This window comes from Phoca vitulina, unplaced genomic scaffold (genome assembly GCF_004348235.1).
Source record: "Phoca vitulina isolate PV1807 unplaced genomic scaffold, GSC_HSeal_1.0 scaffold63, whole genome shotgun sequence".
In the NCBI taxonomy this organism is placed as follows: domain Eukaryota; kingdom Metazoa; phylum Chordata; class Mammalia; order Carnivora; family Phocidae; genus Phoca; species Phoca vitulina.
In genome coordinates, this window is record NW_022589766.1 from 6,152,989 (window position 1) to 6,173,655 (window position 20,667).

Sequence of the window (20,667 nt, forward strand, 5' to 3'; positions counted from 1 at the left end):
AATGGCTGGGGCAACAACAGCATCTGCTCTGCTTCCATAGATATGTTCTAGGTCTCTTGCCACTCTGCTTTTGCTCATGGTGTTCCCTTCATATCCTCACTCCTAAATCCTTTTTATTCTTTCATGTTCGGGGTATATATTCTATATTCTTCCACTTTTTATAAAAAAGTATCAGTGTATTTTATACAGTTTGTTTCTGTTAGAATTTTTGTGTTGCCTGACACCCAGCTCAAGTGCCACTCTTTGATGAAGCTGTCTCTTACATTCTTTACTAATTCCTCCATTTTCAGAATTACCACTGCATGTTTTTTTTGTGACATTTCTTGCAATGCTAATCAGTTTTTACCCTCTACTATTTTTTTCTCAAATTGTTATTTTTAAAAATAACATTACTCTGGTAAAATTTTTGGAAGAATTGTATGTACAATGAGTATCTGTAAACCTTTTATCTAGTTTATCAGTTGTTAATATTTTGCCAGTTTATTTCTCTCTCTCTGGACTCACACACATATGTGCATATGTATGCAGATATAGATATCTATTTTTATCTATATATCAAAATATTTTTGCTGAACCATTTTAAAGTAAGTTGAAAACATTTCTACACTTCACCTTGAATACTTAAGTATATATCTCCCAAGAAGAGGGTATTTTTCTTCTGTAGAATCTCAATGCCATTATCACACTCAAGAAATTTAACATTGCCAGAATAAGATTATTTAGTAAGTGGTCCATATTTATGTTTCCACAGTTGTCCGTTAATGTCCTTTTAGCTTTTTTCCTGTGGTCTGTGATCCAGTTAAGGATCATACACTGTATTTCCTGTTCATATCTACTGAATTTTCTTTGATCTAGAACAGTTCTCTTACCCATTTTCTTTTTTTTTTTTTTTTTTTGGTCATTCATGATATCAATGGTTTTGAAGAGTTGAGGCCTGTTTTGTAGAATGTCCCATAACTTGGTTTGTCTGATTATTTCTTCATGGTTGTATTTCAGTGAAACATTTTGGTCAGGCTTTCTAAATAAGTGATGTTCTGTCCTCACAAGATCCATGGTGTCCGTTTGTTCCATTATTGGTGCTGCTAAGTTTTACCTTGTGGTTAAATTAAGGTGGTATCTGCCAACTTTCTCTATTGTGAAGATACCTTTTTCTTTTTTTTTTTTTTAATATTTTATTTATTTAACAGAGAGAGACAGTGAGAGAGGGAACACAAGCAGGGGGAGTGGAAGAGGGAAAAGCAGGCCTCCCGCTGAGCAGGGAGCCTGATGCGGGGCTCAATCCCAGGACCCTGGGATCATGACCTGAGCTGAAGGCAGATACTTAACGACTGAGCCACCCAGGTGCCCCAAGATATCTTTTTCTATTGTAATTTATTAGTTATCTGTAGGGTGATACTTTGAGACTGTATCCTGTTCCCCAGTAACCTTTTGTCGAATGGTTTTAGTATCCATTGATGATCCTATCCTGAATCAATAATTTATTAGTGTTTGTAGTTATTTTTATAATGTCTTACCTCTAAGATTGTATCTCCTAGATTACAAGCTTTATTGGGGGCAGAATCTCTTAATTCTTTCTCTGTTACTGACACTGCATGGAGTTACTGCATATGCTTAATTTTTTGAGGTATTGAATGAATTAATAAGTGAAGATTATCTCTCTAGAAAATGAGAAAAGTCTTCTTTTATCCTGTCAGCTTAACCCAAATCTTTATAGTCAATGTGCTCCTTTTCTTAAGCTTCCTCAAGTCTAGAGTAATCATTACCATTTTGTTTACATTGCTTCACATTTCAGGAGTTTTTCCATAGTGTTCTCTAAAGGACAGTGTCTCTTTTTCTTCTCTATAAATGCAAAACTGCTTATACTGTACACTTAAACCAGCCTTTTTATCCATCTCCCTGACAGTTCACAGAAAGTGAAATGTAAATACATGGTCTAGAGGCTACACCTAAATTAATGATGTGTATATGAAAATCAAGTTTATTTGCTATGTTTTCCTTTATTATTGTTTTCCCAGTTTCTCACAATTTCATGACAAATCATCATTACTGATTTGTTTTAAAATTATCTTTAGTTCCTAACTACCTTTTAAAACTACAAAAAAAAAATCATGGAAAGGTTGAGAAAGCGTATTTTCTTTTTACGGTGTCAATGCATTATAGTCATTAACGGCAACTGGTAATACATTATATTAATGAAACAGTTTGTGAATATGCATTAGAAAATTATTAGGACTACATTTTCTGCAGTAGAATATTTATTATTCAATAAAGTAATGCTAATTCATAGCATTTGGCTTAAAATACTATTATTTTATGCACTGAAATGAGTATACAAAAATACAAGGTTAAAGGTTCATTTAAAACATATTATAACATATGAAGATGGGGCTTTATACCCTTTCCTAATTAGTCCAAGTTTCTAAGAATCAGCAACATAGAAAACTCCCTCTGATATACCTAAGAATCATGTAGCTTAATTTCTTGAGAACTGTCTTTTATTATAAACCACTGAAATAACCGGGCATGTTTAACTTGGAGAAGACTAAAAGAATAATCATTTGCAGATGGATTTGGGGACCGCCATAAACAATAATGCTTAGGGTAGGACTACCCTTAATAGGTAAAAGTGATTTGTACGTATATGTATATTTTCAACATATGAAAGAATTTTTTCCATCCACTAATAATTGCCCAGCAACAGAAAGTGCTGCCTAATGAAGTAGTGAGTACATTTCACCAGGAAGGAATCATGGAAGGTTGAATGACCTTTCCTTCATTCCCTTTGCTCTCTTCTTTCTTTTCATTTGTTCCCCTAGACCTGTGCTGCCTAACCTGGTCACTACTGGCCACCTGCGGCAATGTAGTACTTGACATATGGTGAGTCTGAGTTGAGATGAGCTGTATGACACGTCAGATTCTGCACTCCTGGTTCTAAAAATAGTGTAAAATATCTCACTAATTACTTTGACATTGATTACATGTTGAAATGATACTATTTTATATCTATTGGCTAAATAAATGTATTAATTAATTAATTAATTATTTTTATATATGATTATGTCTTAAATATTTATTAAGAGTAAACATCAGTTCGGGGCCCCTGGGTGGCTCAGATGGTTACGTGTCTGCCTTTGGCTCAGGCCATGATCCCAGGGTCCCTAGGATCGAGCCCCGCATCGGGCTCTCTGCTCAGTGGGGAGCCTGCTTCTCCCTTTCCCGTTCCCCCTGCTTGTGCTCTCTCTGTCAAATAAATAAATAAAATCTTAAAAAAAAATAGAGAAAACATCAGTTCTAGATAAGGAGATGTAAACACTCTCCACCCTCTCTCTCTCAGTGGTTGCAATGGAAAACCCTAGAGTACCTGAAGAATACCTATAGCAAATACCTGAGGACTCTTAAAAGTAAATAATAGCAGACATACTAAGAACAAAAATTAGAACTCAAAGAATGACCCGTATAAAGTTAGTTTTCTGTGTCCTGCCCCCCCCTTTTTTTCTTTCAAAGCTCCTAGTTTAGACCATAGGGCACCCTAGATCCTGGAACTATGCAGTAGGTATGGATAGAAAAAGCTCCAGTGAACACCCTTTCTCTTGGGTCAGAAGACCAAAAGGGGAGGGGCCCTTCAGGCTGGAGTTTTTTTTAACTTTGTTATTCCTAACTCAGGCAAGTTCCAGTGATGAAACTGGACTCTCCTTCAGCAGCCTCTCAAACTTTTCTTTTGCTACTTTACCGGTAGGTGGACGCAGTCAGGGGAAGTACACAAGAACATGGGGAGGCTGAAACTCCCACTTTCTAGGCAGGAAAAGACACCCCTGGGAACCAGAGAATATATAGGGGGAAGTCTTAGAGAGGAGAGAGCTGGAGAAAAGGATCTTTTAATTTGTGTATGAAGTCTCAGGCTTATCCTCTGCACATGTATGGAACCAGACAGAATCAATATAGCAAAGGCTTTGAGAACTGATCTGTAGTGTAGACCAGTGCCTAGATCCCAGACTGGTCTCTGGGTAACACACACTTGGGGGAAAACCAGAATAACATTAAATGGCTTTGAAAACTATACTGACATTTGAACCAAGTCCACAGAAGATGGCTTAGCACTTTTCAGTTTGAACCTAACTTTATGCCAATTCATTCAGCAACTTAAATGCAATGGACAAATTCCTTGAAAGACACAAACCATTAGAACTTTCTTTTTTTTTAAGTTTTTAAAAATTTATTCATTTGAGAGAGAGCGAGAGAGTGAGAGTGAGTGAGAGCACGAGCTGGGGGGAGGGTCAGAGGGAGAGGGAGAAGCACACTCAGGACCCCAGGATCTTGACCTGAGCTGAAGTCAGATGCTTAACCTACTGAGCCACTTAGGTACCGTACCCTCCATCAGAACTCTTTCAAGAAGAAATAGATAATCTGAATAGTTTTATTGTCCATTAGAACAGCTGAGTTCATAGTTAAAAACAGTCTTTCAAAAATAAAAGTGCAAGCCCAGATTATCCCAGATGAATTCTACCAAACATTTAAGGGAGACATAGCACCAGTTCTGTACAATCTCTTTCAGAAATTGAAGTGGACACAAAATTTCCAAATTCATTTTATAAGGCCAGCATTCTCCTGATGCCAAAACCAGTCAAAGAAAGTACAAGAAAAATGAAACAAAACAAACTACAGATCAGTATCCCTCATTTGAAGAGAGGAGCAAAACTCTTTAAAAAACATTAACAAATTGAATCCAGCAGAAAAAAAAAAGTGTATATGAAATGCATACGCATTTATGACCAAGTGGATTTTATCCTGGGAATAAACCTACAACTAACATCATACATGGTAGTAAAAGACTAAATGGTTTCCTCCTGAGATTGAGAACAAGGCAAGGATGTTCACTTTTACAAGTTCTATATAACATTATACTAGAAGTTGTAGACAGCATAGTATGGCAAGAAAAAGAAATAAAAGGCATACAGATTGGAAAGGAAGAGGTAAAACTGCCTTTATTCACATATGACATGTTTGTCTACATAGAAAATCCCAAGGAATTTCTAAAAATCTTTTAGAACTAGTAAGTGAGTTTTTCAAAGATGTAGGATACAAGGTCAGCATAGGAAAGTCAATCCTATTTCTTTTTTTTAAATTCTATTTGTTTATACTAGCAAGAACAATTAGAAACAGAAAATTTAAGAATAGTGCCATTATAATAGCTACCCTACAAAAAAAAAGGAAAAGAAAAAATACTTAGTTATAATTCTATTAAGATATGTTCAGGATCTATATGCAGGTGAAAGGAATTGACGACCCCAGTAAATGGAAAGATATCATATTCATGGATTGGAAGACTCAATATATTTATTTTCTCTGAATTATCTACAGTTTTAGTACAATCCCCATGAAAATCCCAGCTGGATTTTGTAGATATTAAAAATATTATTTTAACAACTCAGGAAACAACAGATGTTGGTGAGGATGTGGAGAAAGGGGAACCTTCTCATACTGTTGGTGGGGATGCGGACTGGTGCAGCCACTCTGGAAAACAGTATGGAAGTTCCTTAAAAAGTTAAAAATAGAACTACCCTATGATCTAGCAATTGCACTACAGGGTATTTAACCAAAGGATACAAACACAGTATTTCGAAGGGGCACATGCACCCCTATGTTTATAGCAGCAATGTCCATAATATGGAAAGAGCCTAGATGTCCATCGACAGATGAATGGATAAAGATATATGTGTGTGTGTATATATATATATATATATATATATATATATATACCACATCTTCCTTAACCACATATATGTGTGAGTGTGTGTGTGTGTGTGTGTATAAATATATAAAATGGAATATTACTCAGCCATCAAAAAGAATGAAATCTTGCCATTTACAATGATGTGGATGGAACTAGAGGGTATTTTATGCTAAATGAAATAAGTCAGTCAGAGAAAGACAGGTACCATATGATTTCACTCATATGTGGAATTTAAAAAACAAAACAGATGAACATAGGGGAAGGGAAGGAAAAATAAAATAAGATAAAAACAGAGAGGGAGGCAAACCATAAGAGACTTTAACTATAGGAAACAAACAGGGTTGCTGGAGGGGAGGTTGATGGGGGAATGGGGTAAGTGGGTGATGGACATTAAGGGGGGGCATGTGATGTAATGAGCACTGAGTATTAAATGCAACTGATGAATCACTAAATTCTACCACTGAAACTAATAATACAGTATATGTTAACTAAATTGAATTTAAATAAAAAATAAAAAAATATGGGTGCTTGGGTGGCTCAGTTGGTTAAGCGTCTGCCTTCGGCTCAGGTCATGATCCCTGAATCCTGGGATTGAGTCCCACGTTGGGCTCCCTGCTCAGTGGGGAGTCTGCTTCTCCCTCTTCCTCTGCTCCTCCCCCTACTTGTGTTCTTTCTCTCTCACTCTTTCTCAAATAAATAAAATCTTTTAAAAAAAGATTATTTTAAAATTTATTTTGAAAGGCAAAGGAATTAGAATAACCAAAATAATTTTGAAAAGAAGAACAAAGTTGGAGGAGTCAGACTATTAAATTTTAAGACTGATTCTCAGGGGTAGTGTGGTATTGGCAAAAGAATAGATACTGATCAATAAAACAAAACAGAAAGTCTAGTAATTGAACCACATAAATATGGTCAGTTGATTTTTCACGGTTATGCAATAGCACTTCAGTGGAAAAAGGATAGTCTTCTCGACAAATGTTGCTAGGACAATTAGGCATTCATATGCCCTCCCTGCCCCCAAAGAAGGATCTTGACCTGTATCTTAAACCATGTACAAAATATAACTCAAATCACATTCTGAAATGTCAAATTTCAAACTATAAAACTCTGAGAAGAAAACATAACAGCAAGTCTTTGTGACTTGAGGTAGGCAATGAATTCTTAGATACAACATCAAAAACCAAATCCTCAAAAAAAGTTGATAAATTGGATTTCACCAAAATTAAAAATTTTTGCTCTGCTGAAAATGCTTTTGAGGCTTTGAACAGATAAGACACAGTGGGAGAAAATATTTGCAAATCATGTATCTGACAGAAGACAAATTTCACCAGAGAAGGTGTACAGGTAGCAAGTAAGGACATGAAAAGATTCTCCACTTCAGTTGTCATTAGGGAAAGGTAAATTAAAACCATTGAGATGCCATGACACACCTATTGGAAGGACTAAAAACAACAGGGGCAGTGACAACAACTACAAACTGACCACATCAAGTGTTGATGAGAATGTGTAGCAACTGAAACTCTCATGCTTTGTTTGTGTGACTGTTCAATGAAAGAGCCACTCTGGAAAACAGTTTGGTAGTTTGTTTTAGGGTTAAAGATACACTTTTTCATATGACCTACTGATTCCACTCTTAGGTATCCAGAAATGATAATCATTTCTCTAGAAATGGAAATTTTATGTTTACACAAAAACCTGTATATCGATATTTGTAGTGGCATTACTCGTGACCATCAAAAACTGGAACTAACCCAAACGTCATCCATTGGGTAAATGGATAAACAAACTGTACATCCATAGAATGAAACACCAGTCAGCCATAAAAAGGAACAAAGTGTTGATACGTGCACTTAAATGTATCAGCATATTTGGCTGGTTCTTAAATACCTATGCTAAGTGAAAAGCCAGCTCCCAAAGGTTGCATACCAGATGATTCCATTTGTGTGACATTCTGGACAATGTGAAACTGAAGGGACAGAGAACAATCAGAGGTTGCCAGGGCTGAGGGATGGTGGGAAAGTTTAACTACAAAGGGATAGCATGAGGAAATTTGGGAGGCTGATAAAATTGTTCTGTATCCTAGTTTTGGTGGTTTACACAGATCTATGTACATGAATCTATGCGTTTCATAAAACTCAAGTGCTTGTACACAAAAGAGGAGAATTGTACTATATATAAAATTTTAAAAAATAGTTTAAAATTATTTTCACCCTTTTATTCATTTCATGTGGCTATTAATAAGTTTAAAATTAGGTATGTGACTTGTATTACATTTATGTTGTACAGCACAGCTTCAGGAATGCAAAGAAGGATTAGATGTAGTCTCAATCTTGAGATAGGGATCTGATAGAAGGAAGTCTCATAAGGAAAGGAGGCCAATTTAAATGACTTTGTTTCATCTGCCCCCATTTCCATCCTTTCTCCTACAAGTAGTTTTTGAGGACATGTTTCATGCAAATTATGCCAACTCTCAGATATGATAATTCTTTATAGTCTCTTTTCCTTGATATAGGAAAATAAATTCTACCTCTCAAGACAAAATGTGTGCCATACAATGGAATCATTAGCACTATCTCTGAATTTGTAGGACAAAGAGAGTATATCTTTGAGGCACGTGATAAATTTCTTCATGATATCTTTGTGATGAATATTTAGTCTCGTGGTGTTATTGGGTAAATATTATTTAAATGATTGTACCCAAGAGGTACTGATTAATTGAACTGTGGCTGCCAGAGAGGGAGTTTTCCAGAAGCATGCTTATATCTGTTTATAACTCAGAACTGGGAGTGCCAACCCAAAATTGGAATAGAATCTAAGAATATTATAACAGGCTGTAAATAGATAAATCTAACAAGATTGAAATATAATAGGGATAAATTTAAAATCTTGAAATGGATTCCGAAATTCAGCTGTCCAAATTAAGAATGAGGGATATGTGGCTTAGCAATAATGTGTATATAAAAGTCTTTGGGCTTTTAGTTGATGGGAGGCACAATACAAATCAACACTGATGTGGCTGCCAAAAAAACGATTGCAGTTTGCAGTGGTATTTATTAATAGAAGTTTAGCCTCTAAAATGAAGGCATGGATTTTTTTACTTGATTCTGTGTTCTTTAGAGCACACCTGGAATCTTACGTGTAGTTCTGGGTTATTATCCTGGAAGAGGGCTACAGACAAACCGGTATACATGCAGAGAAGAGAGAGGAGAGGACAATCAAAGAAACTGAGGCCACATTAATGTGAGGAATAGTGAAAGAAACTGGAGCATTTAGCCTGGTCAAGAGGTGACTCATGGTAGGGTTGAAAGAGAGGTCACAAGAACTGCCTGCAAATAATTGAAGGGCTATGATATTAAAGTGAAACTAGAGTCATTCCATACATTTTTAAGATCCAGTGGATGAAATTTTTGGAGAGAAAGAGAATTAAATTTAAGTGTAAGGAAACATTATCAAGAGTTGGAGCTAACTCTTGGAAATAAGTCACCTCTCCAAAGTCTTTTGTAAAACTACTGCTTGAACCTACCTTTCCACTGAAAATCTCTATCACTCTGGCATTTCCACCAGATTCATGTCTGACTCTTACTTCCTATACTTGGAGTTTCAGTAAATTACCATTTCATGCAGCAATTGATAGGAATAATTCTTTGATCATTGGGAAAACTCCAGTTATTTACAATTTGAATTGTTTCTTTGAAACTCTGTTTTCCTGGCACTTATTTAAACTTTAAGATAGATAAACTAACATGATAGTATTTCACTGGTGTAAGAATAAGGAGAGGAGCCTGTGGACCAGCTGTGTTCTTTTTGTGACTGGGGGGCAGGACATCTGGTCCATCCTGCAGATCTGGTGATTGGGCCCTTCTGGAGATGGTGCTGATAGCTTCTAAAGATTGTCAGCTGCCAAGGTATAAGCATGTGAATAAAAACTATCTTGCACCTGGAATTTCTGTGATTTCATGTATATGTAATATTATGAGCCACGGTAAGTATGTATTTTCAAAGGGAGGAACTTCTGCCCCTTTGGTCCCACTATGGTAGCCTGGCAATTTTTAGGGAATTAAGAAAAATAAGACCTGAAACTACCTTTTTGTTGTCAGGTGGTCATAACACTTCTAGCCATTCTAGGGGTTTTGTTTCTTTACTTTCTCCTTCTTCCTTTTTTAACCTCACCTTATATCACCTCTGATCCTAATTTTATTTCTTACTTCTCTTGCCTACTCTTCCATTTTATGAAAAGTTGAAGTAAGCAGTATCCAAGTAATGTGTACTCTGTGTTCGTATTATCTTCTCCAGGGTGAAATAAAGGAAATACAATGTTATTGCTCTTCTGTATGATTTGTGTTGGTCTTTTCTCTACCATCTCTGCCTTGAGGTCAGGTACTATGTTTTCTACTTCCTGTATAACTCCCCAGGTGTCCAATATGTGCATCTGTGCATGGTGGGTTTTTAATAAATGTTCTTGACTGATTTACTGACTGTTCACCATAGCAAGAAAATAATGCCACATTTTATTCCAAAGAGGCTATAGAGTATTGAGCAAAGTGTTCTTTGAAGTCTGAAGGTAATTGTTTGAGAAATTCTGAAATGTAAGAGTGTGAGATTCTGAAAGATATTTAAGTTACTTCCTTGTTTTGAAAAATACTTGTATAATGTTTTCACTGTATGCAATATAGTAATCTCCCTCTTTCTCTCCAAAGAGATCTTTTTAGTTGAGGGTGTGCTAATCCGGTATACATTGTTTGTTTTTTAAAGAATTATCGTATATTCAAATACTTTTGGCTGCTTTAAAAATTTTAAAAAACAAAAACATTCTCCAATATTTTCCTTTAGAAAGGGGCCGTTTGGAGGAACTTTTTTTTTTTTTTTAAGTAAGCTCCTTGTCCAGCATGGAGCCCGAGGCAGGGCTTGAACTCACTACCCTGAGATTAAGACCTGAGCTGAGGTCAAGACCAAAGTTAAGATCCAGTCAGATGCTTAACTGACTGAGCCCCACCCAGGTGCCCCTGGGGGATCTTCTTGAAAAATAAAGATCTTTCTTAGTATTCATCTTATAAAAATATTCTTTGCTTTTATAAAGGGCTCAAATTGTAGAGTTTCTTTAAATGGAAAACCCTCCAACTGTATTTTCAAGATGATTTTATTTATAACAAATAAATTTACTTATAACCATTGAGTAAACACTTGCTAATATATTTGTGTTTAAGATTTAAGTAGAACAGATCTTTGCATCAGATTAAAAAACAGCTTTATTGAGATATAATTCTCATACCATCCAATTTACTCTTTGAAGTGTACAGTTCAGTGGTTTTTAGTATATTCAGGAAGTTGTACAACCATCAGTATTAATTCCAACATTAATTTTCATCCCCATCAGAAGAAACTTTGTACTCATTATCATTAGCAGTCCCTCCCTGCTCCCCTTGTCCTGGCCTCTGGCAACCATTAGTCTCCTTTCTGTCTCTATGGATTTACATATTCTGGACATTGCATATAAAAGGAATTATACAATAATCATACACTATTTGTGGACTTTTGTGTCTGACTGTTTTCACTTAGTATAAAGTTTTCAAGGTCATCCATATTATAACATGTGTTAATACTTCTTTCTTTATAGCTGAATGGTATTCCATTGTATGTATATACCACATTTTATTTCTACATTGATCAGTTGATAGACTTTTGGGTTGTTCTGCTTTCTGACTGTTGTGAACAATGCTGTGCAGACATTCATGTGCAAGCGCTTATGTGGACATATGTTTTCATTTTTCTTAGGTATGTACCTAGCAGTGGAATTGGTGGGTCATAAGGTGATTCTATATTTCACATTTTCAGAAACTGCCAAACTGTTTTCCAAAGTGATGGCACCCTTTTATATTCCCACCAGCAGAGTATGAGGGTTCCAATTTTTCCACATCCTCACCAGCACTTATTATTGTCTTTTGGATTGTAGCCATCAAAGTTGGTGTGAAGTAGTATCAAATTGTGTGTGTGTGTGTGTGTGTGTGTTTTAAAGATTTTATTTATTGAGAGAGAGAGAGGGAGCATGAGTGGCGGGGGGAGGGGCAGAAGGAGAGGGAGAAGCAGACTCCCTGCTGAGCAGGGAGCCCAACGTGGGGCTCAATCCCAGGACCCTGGGATCATGACCTTAGCTGAAGGCAGATGCTTAACTGACTGAATCACCCAGGCACCCCTCAAATTGTGGTTTTGATTTTGATTTCCTGATGACTAATGATGTTGAGCATCTTTTTATGTGCTTATTGGTCATTTCTGTATCTTCTTTGGAGAAATGTCTAATCAAATATTTTGTCCATTTTAATTTTTAATTAATTAATTTATGAAAGTTAAGCTTTCTTTTTTTAAAAAAAATTAATTCCAGTATAGTTAACATACAGGGTTATATTAATTTTAGGTGTACAATATAGTGATTCAACACTTCCATATGTTACTCAGTGCTCATCAAGATAAGTGTACTCTTAATCTCCATCACCTATTTCCCATCCCCCTGCCACCTTCCCTCTGGTAACCATCTAACTGTTCTCTGTAGTTCAGAGTCTGTTTTTTGTTTGTCTTCCTTTTTTTCCCCTTTGCTCATTTGTTTTGTTTCTTAAATTCCACACATGAGTGAAATCATATGGTATTTGTCTTTCTCTGACTGACTGATTTCACTTAGCATTATACTCTCTAGCTCCATTCATGTTGTTGCAAATGGCAAGATTTCATTCTTTTTTTTTGTGGCTGAATAGTATCCCATTGTATATACACACCACATCTTCTTTATCCATTTATCTATCGGTGGACACTTGGGTTGTTTCCATAATTTGGCTATTGAAAATAATGCTGCTTTTGCCCATTTTTAAGTTGGATTATTTGTCTTTTTATTGTTGAGGTGTAAGAGTTTTTGATATATTCTGGATATAAGTCCTTTGTCAGATACATGATTTGCCAAATCATGTATTTCCTCTTTTTCTGCAGATTGTCTTTTCACTTTCTAGGTAATGTCCTTTGAAGGACAAAAGTTTAAAATTTTGTCTGAGGTTCAGTTTACCTAGTTTTTCTTTTGTGTGTGTGCTTTTGATTTCATATCTAAGTAAACACTGCTGAATTATGAAGATTTATTCTTAAGTTTTCCTCAAAGAGTTTTATAGTTTTCGTTCTTACACTTAGGTCTTTGATTCATTTTGAGTTAATTTTTGTATATGGTATGAGTTAGGGACTCAGATTCATTTTTTGGCATGTGGCTATCCAATTGGCCCAGCACCATTTGTTGAAAAGACTCTCTGTCTTTAGTCTGTTCAGGCTGCTATAACAAATTACCATACACTGGGTGACTTAATATTTATTTCTCACAGTTCTGGAGGCTGGGAAGTCTGAGATCAAAGTGCTGGCAAGTTCAGTGTCTGGTGAGGTCTGCTTCCTAGTTCATAGGCAGTCTGTCTTTTCACTCTAACCTCACATGGCAGAAGGGGGCAAGGGAACTCTCTTGAGTCTCTTTTATAAGGGCATTAATCCCATTCATAAGGGTTCTGCCCTTCTGACCTAATCACCTATCAAAGGCCTCACCTCCAAATACCATCACATTGAGGATTAGGTTTCAGTATATGACTTTTAAGGGGATACATTCAGTCTGTAGCAGACTTTTTTATTTAAGAATTTTTAAAATTGTGGTAAGAACAACATAAAATTTACCATTTTAATAATTTGTTGTGTATATTTCAGTAGTGCTAATAACATTAACATTGTTGTACAGCTAATCTCTATAATTCTTTTCATCTATAAAAACTGAAATTCTGTACCAGTTAAACAGCTACCAATTCTCCCCTCCTCCCCAGCTCTTGGTAACCACCATTCTTTCTGTCTCTGAATTTGACTACTCTTGGGACCTCATGTAAGTAGACTCATGAAGGATTTGTCTTTGTAACTGGCTTATTTTCACTTAATCATAGCATCCTCAAGTTTTATCCATATTATAGCGTGTCAGAATGTTCTTTTTAAAGGCTGAATAATATCCTATTTGTATGTATACCACTTTTTTTTTATCTGTTTATCTGTCAATGAACACTTGGGTTGTTTCCAAGGCCATTGTAAATAATGCCCCTGTGAACATGGGTGTACAAATACCTGTTTGAAACACTGATTTCACTTCTTTAAGTATATACCCCAGAGAGTGGAATTGCTTGACAATATGGTAATTCTATTTTTAAATTTTTGAGGTACTGCCATATTGTTTTCTATAGCAGCTGTACCATTTTACGTTCGCGTCAGTGGTGCACAGGGATTCTCATTTCTCCAGACCCTCACCAACACTTGTTATATTCTCTTTCTCTCTTTTTTTATAGTAGTCATCTCTTTTTTTAATAGTAGTACTTCTTATGAGTTTGAGGTGGTGAGAAGACTCTTTTTGTCCCATTGAATTGTCTTGGCAGCCTTGTCAAAAATCAGTTCACTATAATAAAATAAGTAAGTCACAGGGATGAAAAGTATAAAACAGGGAATATACTCAATAATATTGTAGTACACTTATCATGGCGATATGTGTACAATAGTATATATAGTGATTGTTGAACCACTATGTTGTACACCTGAAACTAAATTAATATTATACATCAACAATACTTCAATTAAAATAAAAAAATTCAATTGACAATAAATGTGGAAGTATTTCCAGTCTCTGAATTTTATTCCTTTGTTCATATGTCAGTACCACACTCTCTTGATTACTGTGGCTCTGAAAAAAGTTTTGAAATTGGAATATGTGTCTTCCAATTTGTTTTTTTTCCATGATTGCTTTTTGGTCATGCTTGAACCCTTGCATTTCTGTATGACTTTTAGGATTCGTTTGTCAATTTTTGCAAAAATGCCAGTAGGGATTTTGATAGGGATTACATGAAATCTGTGGATTAATTTAGGTAGTACTGCCATCTTAACAATATTAAGTCTTTTGATCCATGAACATGAGATATTTTTCCATTTATGTGGGCCTTCTTCCATGTCTTTCAACAATGTTTTATAGTTTTCAGTGTACAAATTTTACACACTTGCTTCACTAAATTTATTCCTAAGTATTTTATTCTTCTTGATGCTGTTGTAAATGGAATTTTTTAAAAAAATTCATTTCTGGATTGTTCATTGGTAGTGAATAGAAATGCAGTTGATTTTATACATTTATCTTGTCTCTTGCAACCTTGCTGAACTTGTTTATTTTGATTTGTGTGTGTGCGTATGTGTGTGGATTCCTTAGGATTTTCTATATGCAAGATCATGTCATCTGTGTACAGAGATAATTTTGCTTTTTCTTTCTAATCTGGATACCATTCATTTCTTTCTCTTGCCTAATTGCCCTGGCTGGACTGTCCAGTCCAATGTTGAATAGAATTGGCAAGAGTGGATTTCCTTGAATCATATTTTTAATGTTTAGTGTTTTGGAAATATGTATTACTGACAATGATCCTTTGAGAACTTGAAAATCCAGCTTTATGTCCTCTTGTAGTAACAAAAGTAACAAAACTTCTATTGAAAATCCAACTTTATGTCCTCTTTAGTAAGAAAAGTAACAAAACTATTGGAATTTATGCATGCTGTTTATTTTTTGAACATTAATATGCACAATAGATTCTAGCTTGGCTTTTTCCAAAACTTTGATGCCTTTCCTCTGTTAGCTTTATGAGTTTGTTTTTTAAACGTCATGAAAGTAAGCCAACTGTGGGACTTCTAAAAACATGTCTCTAATGTAAATGTCCTCTTAAGGAATTGTGTGTACTGAGTATAGTTGAGTAAGAATAAATAATCAGGATGTTCATAGTGTCTCAACTAGTGCTTCCTAGTCTTAGTTTGGGCTAATGCTTTGTAGTTAGCACATTTGAAGTAAGTTTATAATTTGTAGTAGATAAAGTGGAAAACCAGAGATAATGCTAGTGGGTAAGTGAGGGAGAAGCAGTGATTATACTACTTTTGATAATTTATTTATTTTTTTCTTTTTATTTATTTATTTATTTATTTATTTATTTTTATTTTTCTAATTTTATTATGTTATGTTAGTCACCGTACAATACATCATTAGTTTTTGATGTGGTTTATTTCTACATCCAACTTCTGAAAGGTATATATTTTTTCCTTTTTTAGATTCAAGTGTAATTAGCATACAGTGTTATATTAGTTTCAGGTGTACAATATAATGATTCCGCAGTTCTATACATTTCTCAGTGCTCATCAAGATAAGTGTACTCTTAATCTCCTTTACCTGTTTCCCCCATTTCCCCACCTACCACCCCTCTGGCAACTGCCAGTTTGTTCTCTATATTTAAAAATGTTTTTTGTCTCTTTTTTTCTTTGTTTTGTTTCTTAAATTCCACACATGAGTGAAATCATATGGTGTTTGTCTGTCTTTGACTGACTTATTTCACTTAGCAAAATACCCTCTAGGTCTATCCATGTTATTGCAAATGGCAAGATCTCATTCTTTTTTATGGCTGAGTAATAATCCATAGTGTGTATAAACTACATCTTCTTTATCCATTCATCTATCCATGGGCACTTGGGTTGCTTCCATGTCTTGGCTATTGTAAATAATGCTGCAGTAAAAATAGGGGTGCATATATCTTTTTGAAGTAGTGTTTTTGTTTTCTTTGGGTAAATATGAAGGGTATATTTTCTTGCTCATATTTATTCTCTACAGAAAGAGGTGGAAGTAACTCTTCTGAACTTTATTCCTTATTGTAGATTTTTGTCAGTACTTAGAAATCCAATTCAGAGAGTAGAGTTTTCTCACATATTAGAGCCTTTCTTGAATATATTCTGTATGTCACACTTTGCCCCATTGGAAATATGAAATAAGTATAAGCATGCTTATTCTCTGGATGTTTGCAAGATATTTAGGAAGATCAAGTATGTGTACTTACCTTGTACTGCTCCGTATTTGTGGTTCTGTGTTTATGTTCCTGTCTCCCTAACTAAATGTAAGTCCTCGAGGAGAACCATCTTTGTATCGACACAATGTGTATCACAGTGCCTCACGTATAGCGTGTGTTTGTTATGAATTTTTGAAATTAATAGAACAGGAAAGACAATATAATACTACAACGAAATACTCCAGTGCATGGCATAGCCAATCAGTATTGTTGAATGTCAGAGGTAATGATGATCAGTGTGTAGTGGATTTATTAGGAAAGTCTTCATGCAAGACAAGGTAATTAAGTGGACTCATCAAAGATAGGTAAGACCTGAGCAAGGGGAAAGGGTATTTCAAGTAGGTGTCATAGTTTGGAGGCAGTGAGTGGATCATATCGACTAGAATAGAAAGTTGGTATTGGCTTGTAGATAGAAGGGTGAACAAATAAGTAGGAACATCATATTTCAGAGGCCTTAAATGCTAGTTTGAAAGGTTTGCCCTTATTCCATTTGACATTAGCGAATCATTGGCATTTTTTGAGCTAGAAAGTTTTGGGGCAAAGTTGTACTTTAAGAACATTTACTTGGTGATAGTACATATCATGGGCTGGACGGAAACTTGTATCAGGAGACCATTTAAAAGGGTTCGATAATAATTGAATTCTTCAAGGTCTGTCAACTCTTAACAGAATTTTTTCTTTGCTCTTTAGTGGCTAGCATAGTGGCTAGCGCAGGGTTCAGTTTCTTTTTCCTTGGATGCATGAATGTATGAACTAGGTCATCTGGGCCTGGATAGAGCTGTTAGCAGTGGGAAGTACCCTTATGAGAAACATTTTGGTGGAAGAACTGAGATGACTTGTTTTCTAAGAGTATAAGGGATGTGAGTAAGGTCCCTAGAAATAGGGAAATCAGCTAGGGGAAGAGAGGAGTGGGAAAAGGGACAGTCATGAGCATGTTTTTAGATTTGCTGAGTTTAACATTGAAATACATAGTATGTAGTTGGAGGAAGAAAGGCTCAGATGAGAACTGAAGTCTGAGTGTATCAATTTGGATATCACTATGAAGATACTGTTTGAGCAGGAAAAATGATTGGACTGATAGAATTGTTGTGCATGTACACATGCGTACATACTCTTACACGCTAGAACCCAATATGTGTGTTTGTCGATATACTAATCTGCTGGTTGGTATTAGCAGAATGATGAGTACTGGTTCTTGGGGAGAGCAGAGGGAAAAAAAAAAGCTAAAGAAGGAGACAGGAAAGGAACAGAGGTGGAAGAACTTAACAACACAAATTTGCTAAGGAGACTTTGTAATTTGTCTTGTGTTTCAAGATGGTGTTAGTAATGACTAGTAGTACTCCCATATCACTTACTAAGTGCTTAGTGTGCCAGACACGTGATAGGCATGCTATCTTTATTTATCCTCACATCAAATCTGTGATATCACTAGTATTAGATCCTCTTTTACTGATAAAGAAACTGAAGTCTAAAGAAGTGAAAATTTGCCCAAGATGAGTTGAGCTAATAAATAATTAGGATAATTGTGGATATAAACCTGACTTTTTTTTTTTTGACTCCAAGCCAAATATTCTTTCCATTATACCAAAGGTTTGTATGTTTAATTTTTTAATTTCTTCAAGATAAGGTCTTTATCTTTAGAGAAATAGTTCCCAGTAAAGGTTTATTAATTAGCAGGCAGTGATTGAACAGTCATATTTCCTATAGATAAATCCACATGTACTTTGGATGTGGCTGCTTTTCTACGTGGGTATTTATTTTATACGTGGGTGGTAGGGAGATAAAACTTTTTTGATTGCATGTTGTGGATATTTATTTTGTTTTTAAAGATTTCATTTATTCATTTTAGAGAGAGAGAGCATGAAAGAAGGGGGACAGCAGAAGTGGAGGGAGAAGTGGAGGGGCAAAGAATACCAAGCAGACTCCACACCCGGTGTGGAGCCCTATGGGTGGGGGGCTCAATCTCCATGACCTTGAGACCACGATCTGAGTCGAAATCAAGAGTCGGATGCTTAACCGACTGAGCCACGCAGGTGCTCCTGTGGATATTAATTTAAAAGATGGTATCAGTTCTTTCATTTGAGGAATTAATCATTCAGAGAGCACTTTTCAAATTTTTTTTTGTTAAACTAATATAAACTTCTTTTAGAAGTGTTCCTGATGCATGCCTCAAAACATTCATAAATTAGCAAGGAAATAATAAGGGCCTGATGTTTTCTTTTCTTTCAGGGGATATCATTTTCAATGCCCAATACCCAGAGCTGCCCCCTGATTTCATCTTTGGAGAAGATGCTGAATTCCTGCCAGATCCCTCGGCTCTGCATGTGAGTACTGCACGCTCGTTTCGGATGATCTTTATTTGTTGAAGAAAAATAAAATTGGCTTTTGACAATTGCTTGACAGATGAGTTTGCCAAACATGTGGGGTTTTTTCCACCCCTTTTTTCTCTGTCCTCTGAAATCAGTATAGCTCTTCATGTGCCAAAATAGTTTAAAGAAAAGATTTTTTTTTTTCAATTGCAGTTTTACTTTCAGACTATTTTGAATTAAAATCTCTAGCATATTGGTTAAAATATTTTTACTTCAGCTTAAAGAGACATGTTGAAGACATTTCTTTATTTTAATTTAATACACGCCTGCGATCATTTTTCTAATGTTTACTAACACTTCATCACAGAGTTTGTTAGGGGAGTGTTTCTTGGCTCTTGAAAAGAGGCCTTTTTTGTGTAGAAGTGAAAGTGGCAAATGTGGACTTGTGTCCATATTATCTAGTATTATTATCAGAAGGTTAAAGACCAGATTAAGTTGTTCTTTATTAAGCAAAACCAAAAACTTTGTAGTTAAAGTAACATGTTTCTGGGGTTAAAGCGGGGAAAGGAGTGGTGGTACTCGTCAGAGCACATGTGGTTTACATAAAAAATTGTGTGTTTCACATTGCTGGTGGAGAAAAAACATGTGCCATTTTGTTTAAAAGGTCTGACCAGACAAAATGTCTCTTTATTTCCCTTCTCAAGTTCAATTTTGCTATGATGCCTATACTATAGTTCAAAACTATGTTCTTTGTTTTGTTTTCTGGACATTTTTTTTTGGTCTCAGAGTTTTGTAATTAAAAATTTTGATGACTTACTGGGAAATCTTGCCCCCCTCCCTTTTTAAAAAGGGAAGTGTTAAACAGGAAGTATCAACCCAAACCTAAAGAATGATCTTAAATTTTAGAACACAGCTGTAAAAATGCAATTGGCAAGAGTAGGATGGGTTTGTTGCAAAATTTCTAATAATTACGCTCAAACTGTTAGTTGATTTTTAAAAATTTATAGTTTAAGCATGGTTCCTTTAGATGCTGTGTGTTACATATTCACCCCATATTGAAGCTGAGGGGCTTACCTGGAGAAAATGAGGCGGAAATATCTCTACAGACCTCTTCTGTGGTAAAGACGTCAGTGGAGGGTAGCATTTGCTAAATGCCAAAGATGTGTTATAGGGTAAGTGCTCCAGGAATTTAAAGAAAGTTGTCAGAAAAGGCTCTGTAGTAGAGGTGAGACTTGGACTCATTCTTGAAGAATGGAGCCCAAGTGGGGAGTATGGCGAGAAAATTTCAAGTGGGGGGGGAGTGACAGAAACAAATGAAATGTGTAATATATTACAGAAGAAGGTACGGACAAGTTTGCTGAAGTGTAAGTTAATATAAGGAAGGGCTAGGGAAGGTTAGAAAGGGAAATTGGACTAAGATTGTGAAGAACATTGAATTCTAGGTTAAGAGCCACAGAAAGAGGTGATAATTGGAGAATCGTGTCACAGCAATGTGGTCAACATCATGGATTAAAGAAGGATTGAGGACCGGAATCGAGGACTGTTGCAAAAATCCGGGGGAAGGAGAAGGAAGGGGCTTTGAGCTAGGATGACACAAGAAGAGGAATACCATGAAGGAAAGGATAAGAAATGTATTTACAACTTCTTTTTTTTTTTTTTGGAATTGCCTTTAAAATTTGCAAGGCACATTTTCAATGGTGATAAGTATTGTGAGAGCATAGAA

General features: G+C 35.6%; 1 protein-coding gene across 3 annotated transcripts in view; it reads left to right on the forward strand.

Annotated features, from left to right (window-relative positions):
• The window catches only part of BABAM2 (BRISC and BRCA1 A complex member 2), a 391,146-nt gene that overhangs the window by 65,559 nt on the left and 304,920 nt on the right, over positions 1-20,667 (forward strand). For all 3 annotated transcript variants that reach the window (XM_032391489.1, XM_032391491.1, XM_032391490.1), the window contains exon 4: positions 18,865-18,959. In XM_032391489.1, the coding sequence (XP_032247380.1) occupies positions 18,865-18,959 (95 nt within the window). The remainder of the gene's footprint in view (positions 1-18,864; positions 18,960-20,667) is intronic.